Source organism: Triticum urartu, unplaced genomic scaffold (assembly GCF_003073215.2).
Source record: "Triticum urartu cultivar G1812 unplaced genomic scaffold, Tu2.1 TuUngrouped_contig_7156, whole genome shotgun sequence".
In the NCBI taxonomy this organism is placed as follows: domain Eukaryota; kingdom Viridiplantae; phylum Streptophyta; class Magnoliopsida; order Poales; family Poaceae; genus Triticum; species Triticum urartu.
In genome coordinates, this window is record NW_024117978.1 from 1 (window position 1) to 9,920 (window position 9,920).

The 9,920-nt window shown below is 41.5% G+C and overlaps 1 protein-coding gene across 3 annotated transcripts; it reads left to right on the forward strand.

Moving 5' to 3' along the window:
* The first annotated feature begins 2 nt into the window (after nucleotides 1-2).
* LOC125531465 (disease resistance protein RGA5-like) lies at nucleotides 3-7,191 on the forward strand. 3 transcript variants are annotated; one of them, XM_048695859.1, is made up of 5 exons: nucleotides 3-91; nucleotides 1,969-2,324; nucleotides 2,419-3,489; nucleotides 4,495-6,574; nucleotides 6,836-7,191. In XM_048695859.1, exons 3-4 carry the CDS (start codon nucleotides 2,699-2,701, stop codon nucleotides 6,524-6,526), a joined length of 2,823 nt encoding a protein of 940 aa, XP_048551816.1. In that variant the 5' UTR covers nucleotides 3-91; nucleotides 1,969-2,324; nucleotides 2,419-2,698; the 3' UTR covers nucleotides 6,527-6,574; nucleotides 6,836-7,191. The 3 variants fall into 3 exon arrangements, with proteins under 3 accessions (XP_048551816.1, XP_048551815.1, XP_048551813.1); XM_048695858.1 differs by having other exon boundaries at nucleotides 1,969-2,000; nucleotides 2,185-3,489; XM_048695856.1 differs by having other exon boundaries at nucleotides 1,969-3,489.
* The last annotated feature ends 2,729 nt before the right edge of the window (nucleotides 7,192-9,920 follow it).

Genomic DNA, 9,920 nt, shown 5'->3' on the forward strand with positions numbered 1-9,920 from the left:
CGCGTCGCCGTAAAATGCGTTGCCCGTCCTGACTTCCCGCGCCGGCGACGCTCGAGCAAGGAAGCGGGAGTGGGCGCCGGCGGCCACTCGGGTAAGACGGAAACTGTTACCACTGACATTTTTTCCAGTCCCATACTTCAGTATAGAAAGGACTAATAATAAACAAAATAAATAGTGGGGAAATAATACTGTAATAGATAATATTTAACCACTTGAAAGCCTACTCCATGAATTCAACCTTTTGTTTGCTTCTCGATTGGTTCTGCTCGGTTGTCACCACCAGGGCAGCTGATTGAACAGATAATGAAATGGAGATTTTTTTTATACATCGGCTGGATATGTTTTATTTGACAGCTAATTTCGATTTAGTACGAAATTTACATGTGATTGGCTTGTCTATCTGTAGATATATAAACCGATTGGACTACATAAACTAAGCCCAGAGCAATGGTTGTTGGATATGAGACTTTCCAATGAAACCATGCTGCATCATATCAGCACATCAATCATTTAATCGTTTCACTAACTCAGCGCAAGATGGACTAAAAATCTCTATAAAAAGGTGTACTACTAAACTACTAATTCCATAGACTGCCTGGCATAACAGGCACTAAGACTGGCATGTAGGCTTCTTCGCCGCCATGGTTAGCACTAGTTAGTAGTTACCAAACAATGGACTGAGATCTGTTTGCCAGTGTTGACTTTAATATATGAGAGTGTCTGATCTCTAACTAACTTCAGCTTGGCTACCTCTACAGCAGTGTCTGGTTTTAGTTTTGTACTGGTAGTATCGAGTGTTCATTTTGAACTTTGCTACTCGAGCTATGCATATTGAGAAGAACTAGAATCAAACTATAATAGACCTTACATCTCTGTAGTTCCATTCTGTTGTCCCCATTTCTATCATGATTGGAGATTTCACGGCCTACTTCTCATTCTAGAGAGATTCTGTTTCTCAAATCTGACCCTTGAATTATTCATCCAGCAACTACAACATCTTACTCACGAGAGACTGCTTGGCCTCCAACAAGATAAAGCCCGCAGTCAACCAAATTGAGATACACCCTTACTTACAGCCCAATTCCCCTGTGAAGTTGCCACACCTTTTTATTATTTTGCGGGGAAAGGGATTTCCTTGCTCAATCAAAGATTACAATCATTCCAAACAGGTACTTTGACTTCAGGTGAGTAATTACCAAGCCAGCATGCAGTGGATTGCTGCGACCGGACTCTCGAAGTGAGAGCATGGCCAGCCTCATTTTGAGTACGAGAAATCTTCGCATTCCTTTTTCCTGATATCAGCTGACTAATTTCCATCACCTAGTTTACATACATAGAGCAGCTCTGGCCTGGACACTTGACAAAATTGATATCCTCTTAAAAATCAATTTCCACCTTGGTTCTGGCCAGACTTGGTGGCCTATGGTCCACACTCCCAGTCAAAATAGGGCATGCGAAATTAGTTTCTGAGTCCAGACAATTAAATACCCAAGAAAAGAGCGCAAAATCAAGGTTAGAAGTGGCGAAAAATCTAGCTGGAGCGATGTATATCAGCCATGCATCTTGTGGCACTAAGAGTGCGCTTATAGGTGTACTGCCCGCTAAAAGGGTTCCTGAATATGCAGTAAAAATGACTTGAAACTTGAAAGCTTGCAGCCTGCGTTCGTAAATTGTCTAATCTAGTGGCCTAAGTCCTAACTAGCCGCCAACTAGTCAGACTGTTTGTTTGGGAGGTGTCTTGAATCGACTTGTCGACTTGAATACCTTGTTCCAGGTACTGTTGCATGAAAAGTTCATACATCCCCTCGTCTAGTAGTGGTTGATTAGTCAAATTTAATGAATCCCCTTGATTAGTAGTGTTGATTAGTCAGATTTAGCCTGTTGGAAGGCGTCTCGACTTGACTTGTCACTTAAAAAGAAAAACTTTCTCGAGACATTGTCAAGATGATGATTTTTTTTTATTCACAGCACCGTATCAAGATGATGCAACTACAGAAGAGGTCAACTTTTAGCCTTATTTTTCAAGCGGGAAAAGAGAGAGATAGCAACCTAATGCATTGATTGATGGGTTTCTTCATTCCCTCATTTTCTCCCAATTGACTTAGCCTGTCGTAGACCCTTATCCTCTTCCCAGGATTCCTTAAACAAGTCTGTGACAAGGGCAAATGTTGATTTTGGTTCCAGGAGTGAGACCATTATGCATGGTGAAGTTGCCTAGAAGTTCAGCTGATCTGGTTTGTGATAGTATGCAACTCACTCCAGGAATCTTCCTATAAGAATAGATTGCCATTTCCTAAAAAAAAGTGGAGTCGGTTGGAAGAAAGGTAACCTCCTCGTATGATTGGTTGACACTTGGTGCAGAATGCAGTTTTTGCCAATCCACATTCTCTTATTCCTAGAAACAATACTGGTAGTCAGGCACACCAATGGAATCAGTTCAAGCGAGGGTGACATGCATGAACCAGTTCTGGTACAAAGGTTGGACCTCGTCACAAGGATAATCAAGTTTAGACACCGTTCACATGGTTGACCGATACTCGAAGTTCATGAATTCCACTTCTATATACATTGCTGCTTTGCAATGACCAGCCTCTTCCCATACCACTTGACATCCCCTTCTCCCGAATCCCAAAGCCTCACACACAGTCCATAAGGCTATTTAGATTGCTTGATTGTGGGAAAGAAGACCCTGCAACAAATGGAGGGGGTGATAGCGGTTGCCATGACAGGAGCGATGTCATCACTCCTAAGCAAGCTCGCGGCCTTGCTGGAGAAGAAGTACAGGCTGTCCAAAGATGCGAAGAAGGAGATCATCTCTTTGAAAGATGAGATGAGCTCTATGAATGCTCTGCTCCTGAAGCTGTCTAGGTTCGACGAGCTCGATGAGCAACAGAAGGACTGGCGTGACAAGGTCCGTGAGCTATCTTATGGTATGGAAGACTGCATCGACATATTCATGAATGATCTTGATAGTGCTGATGCCAAGGATGGGCTTTTGGGTGAACTAAAGAAGCTCAAGGCTCACTACAAGATTGCTAACAGAATTGAAGAACTCAAGGCTCAGGTCTTGGAAGCAAGCGATCGTCACAATAGATATAAGCTTGATGAGCATGTTGGTTCTTCTCGGGGCCCTGAAGCTATTGACCCTCGTGTACAGGCACTCTACACCGAGGCCAGTAGCCTTGTAGGTATAGATCGCCCAAAGGTCAAGCTTATCGAGTTGCTGAGGATGGAGGAGAATGCACCACAACTTCATGTGGTATCAGTTGTTGGATTTGGAGGCATGGGCAAGACAACGCTTGCCAAACAAGTTCATGATAAGATCAAAAGCCAATTTGATTGCACAGCCTTTGTATCGGTGGCTCAAAATCCCAGTCTTATCAAGGTATTGTCAGATATACTCTCTGGAGTTTGGGGGCAGGTGCCTTCTTTCCTGAATGAAGAGCGCCAACTGATCGACAAACTTAGGGAAGTTCTCCAAAACAAAAGGTATGCTCCTATGACTAGATCAGCTATAACAAATGATTACTATGTATGAATAGCCACATCGTAATTGGATAACCTCCATAGAATTGACTAGTTAAGTACTATCACTTCTTTATCTGTGCTGGTTCGCAATTACATTTGCATGGCCCCATACTCTGTTGACACTTCAGACATGCCGTTACTTCTCTGACTTATCGAACTACTTGGGCTTGGTCATTTTTGCCTTTCTGTAAAACAAAGTCCACTTAAATCCATGGCATGCTTAGATCCTGAAACCAATAGTTTGTGAATGTTGTAGATCAAGGATATGTATACCCATATGACGTATCCAACTAGACTAAATGTGGGACGTTACCACCAGAGAGCACCACCATATGAGATAGGATTTGTTAGTACACAAAGCAAATTTTAGTTTGGTCTGAGACTTTGAGCACAGAAGGCACTACTTAGAAGTGGAGGCCTAAACTTCACTGTCATTTATGTTTCTAAATTGGAGAAATATAAATTTAAGTCTCAAACTTGTATACAAAGTAACTTCTGATCAGAATTACTCAAGTGGAATTTACAAGTAATCAAGATTCAAACTAAGCTGCAATTAGAAATATTTATTAGAAATTTTGCGAGTCTTTTATCTGTATATTTCTCAATTGAGACCCAAAGTGGTCAGACCCTTCCCTGGACCTGCGCTAGAGGGAACTACCTGCATCGGGCCGCATTTTTTTATTTGTATATTTCTCAATCATGCATGCTGGAAAAATTCTAGTGGTCTTTTTTTTTCTTAACCATGCAGGAGAACTGCACGTATAAAATTCCAGTGGTCTATCCGGGCTCTGCACAGGGTTCTTAGATATATGTGAAGTTAATGATGATACTTTCACTCACATTTGTTTTTTAACAATCTGTAATTACACAAATTTAACTAGCATATGTAAGAGCGATAATACCGTGGTATCCTGCTGTGGTTCTATACTATTAGTGTCACAAATCGTATTTCATATTGTTTGACAGGTACCTCATCGTCATTGATGATATATGGACAATGGAAGCCTGGAACATTATCAAATGTTCTTTGATGGAGAATAATAATGGCAGTAGAGTTATAACAACTACACGTATTGAAGATGTAGCTCAGGCATGTTCTTGTTCACATGGCCATGTTTACAAGCTCAAACCTCTTAATGATCTTGACTCAAGGAGATTATTCCATGGAAGGATTTTCCCCTCTGAAGATGCTTGTCCTGAGAAACTAATGAATGTTTCTGATGAAATTCTAAAGAAATGTCAAGGGGTTCCACTAGCCATACTGACTGTAGCCAGCCTTTTGGCTAATCATAAGGAGGTAAATTCAAAGGATTTCTGGGAAATGATACAAAACTATTTAAGTTTACAGTTGGAAGGAAACCCTGCTTTTCAATGGATGAGACATGTCCTTAATCTTGGATACAGTTATTTATCTCTGGATCTCAAGACCTGCATGCTATATCTTGGTATATTTCCTGAAGATTCTGAAATAAGAAAGGATGATTTGGTTAAGAGATGGGTCGCCGAGGGTTTTGTTGGCCTAGAGGAGATGGCAGAAAGTTATTTTAGTGAGCTCATCAATAAAAACATGATCCAAATAGCCAGGTTTGATGACTGTGGGAATGTGCTGTCTTGTCGAGTGCATGATCTAATGCTTGACTTTATCATACTGAAGTCCACAGAAGAAAACTTTATCACTGTAATTAAGGAATCCCCTATTATTCGTGATCCACATACCAGGAAATGCTCCATGGAAGTTCGCCGACTATCCCTCCAAGTCAGAAATTCAGAATGCAATCATGTGGTAGGGAGCATTGCTTTAGCCCAAGTTAGGTCATTTAACTTTTGGGGCCCTGGTCAATGTATGCCTTCTCTCTCGAGGTTTCAACTCGTGCGAGTTCTACATCTTGATGTTTATGATACCAAGGAAGAGCAGTATGATCTATCTTCTATATGCAATTTGTTCCTACTGAGATATTTGAGGATTGGAGGTTTGAAGTGTGAGAAACTCCTAAAACAATTGCAAAAATTGAAACATCTGAAGATATTGGAGATCGTCGGTGGAGAAAATGGTGCATGGCTGGATGTTCGCTACTTACCCTCAATGTTGTGGCATCTCATCATTCCTTCAGATCTGTCTTTGTTTGGTGGGATCGGCAGGATGGAAGCCCTCCGTACTTTGCATGAACTTCGCATCACAGATTTTGGGCTCCTGGATGAATTCAATCTGAGGACAAAAGTTGATCTGAAGACAAATCTGGAGATCCTGAAGGAACTCGGTAATCTGAAGAACTTGAGAGAGCTAAAGCTTCACCTGTCCGGACTCACTAACGCTTTTGAAGACTGTCTACTCCCTTCGCTCTGTAGGCTCAGCAGCCTTCAATCCCTAACCACTAGTGGAGACCACTTAAATGGTGATTGCTTGGCTTATTGGACCCCACCTCCACGCCATCTTTATAGATTGCACGTGCTGAACTGCCCCTTCTCCATGGTCCCAGATTGGATTGTGCGACTTGAAAATCTCAAAAGCTTGGAGATGCAACTTGTGTCACTGCCGAGGATTGGTGTTGAGGTTCTCTCCAGTCTGACCTCACTGGTGCACCTTACATTGCGTGTTAGGGATCATGCTCCCGAAGAAGACGTCGTCGTTATCCGTGGTTCAACGTTCCCAAACCTCAAGAATCTTGTCTTCACATATGAAGTGCCTTGCCTGGTGTTCGAGGCAGGGGCTATGCCAAGGCTCGAGGACCTCACTATAGAGTGTTGCGCAGAAGCTGTGCAGCACGCCGATGGTGTTCTTGATGGCATCGAGCACCTGGGAAGTCTCAAGGCATGCAAGGTGAACATTTACAAGCGGGCCGGGCTCTTTAGGCAAAGTTGTTTTCATATGATGGTATGCAGTTCATGTGGAATGGAAGAAAAGGATCCACACATGCAGGGGCAGAGTCTTCAGGCTGCGATCAGGGAGGCGATCAACAAGCACCCGGGTAATCCCAATATCAGCATTATAACTTTTTGATAGTGCGATCAAGTGAAGGAGATGGGAGGAAGCACCCAAGTCAAAAAGGTAGGATAAGAAAATTTCCATACTGTTGTACTTTGTATCCTTTTATTTATGTTTTGTGAAAGCAAAACATTTTTTTTGCGAGTGGAAAACAAAACATATTGCTTTTACATATTTGGCCAATGATAGAACTCCACCATGAAGCATGCCACATGTTTGTAATACATGGTTTTGTGGAGTATATAACCCTCTCCACTCACTAATTCCTGTTGGCATAACTGTTTTTTTTAACAATCGTTGGCATAACTGTGATCTATTATGCAGGTGTTTGTTCTTGTGTATCAAATGGTTGCGATGTGAGCAGATGAAAGCTAGGGCCAAGCGATTGGAGTGTTGGGGCTTTACTACAACGCCTCAGTACAAGGAGCAAATGGAAGCTAGGGCCAAGCGATTAGGGTGGCTTATGAGGGAGTTTATGTCCCAATTTGAAATGTCTCCAAAAGAATGTCCCAATTTGAATGATGAGCCTGTAATTTTTTCCCATGCTAAGTTGATATGGTGTGTTTATTTTGTTTTGAGCTTGTAATCCTTGTAGCTATGACACGCTAATAAACATTGGGTTGTGTGCATTCGCAATATAGAGGCTGGAGGCAATATATATTTTATTTTCTAAAGAAAAAGCACTTTGAAATTAGAAACCGTGCATGTCGCACATTGGATCGACTAACTAATTTAGATATTATGAAATGAAGTTCAATTCTGAAGACATTTATTATATATAATGTGGTTGAAAAATCATCAGATGCACGGTATTCAATACGGTTCAGTTAGAACTTTAGTTGTGTGAGCGAGTGGCGCTCCATGTTTTGTAATAAGTTCATTCAGGTTGCTACACGTTGTGTGAGGGTTTGCCACGTTGGATGGATGGGGCACTTTTTGAACCTTGTAAGAACTTGCTGTTGGTTTCAATGAATTTGGGAGCGAGAGCTTATTAATTTGAAAAGGTACAGTATGAGATAGTGTTCGAATTTGCAATTTGTTACCATTCTTAGGTTCACCCATGGATGTTGTCTACAAGCGTCAAACGTCATCACCCACCGCAACTGCGCCTTACTTTACCATAAAGTCCCGAGTCATCTTGCCGAAACACCACGATCACCACACGTCCACACACACCAAGCTCACGCCACTGTAGAGTACCAAAGTCAGCTCACTAAGAATACTTACAGCTACGACTTTTTTTTTTTGGCGAATGAGCTACGAGTTACTCCCTGTTCTTCAAATCTAAAGGCCTTTTAATTACCCTGTCAAAAAGAAAAACCTTCTACTTAATAGTTGGGAAATGTCTTAAAATAAATAGCAACATTGACATGACAAAAAAAACCTTACCACATGGTGAAATTTCAAATCTGGTTTTGAAATGGCTAAAAGAATAAGGGAAACACTTATGTTCACCCGGTGGATCTATCCGCTTGCGTCAACCGCCTCCTGGCCGTCAGATCTGTTATTGATCAGGCGGCCGGGAGCCAACCTCCGCTACTTCATTTTCATGCAACTTGACACGTGTTTTCAAAAGCGTTTCCACAACCAAACCCCTGTTGCGAGAAAGATTTCTTCAACATGAGTGATGTTGCAAAACTTTCTTTGGCGGGGTCATATACAAAGTGAAGATAAAAAAAATTCCGCAACATTAACTCTGTTGCAGAACAACTTCTGTAACAATAACTCTATTGCAAAAGTTCTGCAACATGAACTCTCTTGCAAACATTTGGGCGCAACATCATTCTTGTTGCAAAGCTAGCAGTTTAATCTGACAACCACCCCGCGTTTAATCCGGTGGCTTGTGAGGCGACAGATCTTTTAAAAAGATCCGCTGGATGACGCGTAGCGCTCCCCAAAGAATAAATCTAGTACTGATATTGATAAATGAGCCAAATTGTAGGTCTGAGTGGATTTGCCATTTTCTTCAGGTCACATGCTTAATTTGGATTTGATTCTTTTCGACAATTATAATGGGCCAAAATAACGGCCTAACTAGATTTGCCATTTTCTTATAGCTACATGTTCAACTTGGATTTGATTTGTTTTACTAGTCTATACTGGAGTTTATTACTCATTTTTATACTTTTTTTGCAGTGAACTTGGAGCTTTATTCAAACAAAAGTGTTTGTTGGACACTCATGCATTTTTAAACTTGTTGTTTTATTTTCCAATTACTTCTTAAATGGAGAAAACGAAAGAGACTACTAAGAATTCTCTTATCCTAGGAAGGGTACCATCTTTTATAACTATCCATCACCGTTTTAGTCTCCAGCACGACCCATTGATAAAACTAGATGATACCCCACGTGTTGAGGTGGGAACACGCGAGAATTGGTTGCAATATATTATTTTGATGAGATTTGGTTGTCTTGAATTTGAATATGAGCCTAAAGATTTTTTTTTCAATTTGATTATATATAATTATAAAATAAATATAGTATCTCTCATGCATGTTGAGAGAAATAAAAGTAGTGGAGTTGATGAAGTGGGTGTGTGCATATTGAGGGAATTAGTATATGTTTTCATGCACACATGCTCAAAGAAATAGAAGTAGTGGAGCTGATGAGGTGGCATGTGTACATGTTATGATAAATATGGTAGTGGGGATGAACTTTTTTTTGAACACAATACAGACGCAAGCGCTCATATACACACGCATACACTCACCCCTATGAGCGTACACACGCACACCCTATCCCTATGAGCACCTTCGAAAGACTGAGCCGACATATCATCTTGAAATTTATGAAGTCATCGTAGGCACCTCGTCGTCGACGAGAATGTCTCCTCCCACTGAATGCGCATTGCCAGAAATCCTGAAATAAATCCAAAAATAAATGCGAGCACCAGGACTTGAACCCTGATGGTCTGAGGATACTATAGTCCCTCTAACTATCCAACCATAGAATGAACTTCTTAAATATATAGGATGTGGAGGAAAGTAAGGAAAATAACCGATACTACATGAACAATTTGTCTTTGCCATAGGTATTGTAGCTGGTATTCGTGTGATTGATTTAGCAGGTGTTTTTTTTTACAGTTTTTACTCTACATTGGGTCCGTCTATGCAGTAATTGGAGGGACCCAATTGTAAAACTAATCGAAGGGGCCAGATTGTAAACATGAAGAAGTAGTAGTTTAGTGGGTAATTACTTACTCTCAGGGACGATTCTAAGGGGGACGAGGGGGGGCTAGACCCCCCCAACGATCTCGTTACACCTTAATAGCGATTAGGTACCATGTATATTTTTCTTCATACGCACATAATTTTGGCTATCTCGCCCCCCCCCCCCCACCCCAGCACGCCCACCCCCCCGCACAACGCTGCGTAGCCCAGGGCTAAGGGAGGCAGCTGCCTTTGCTAAGG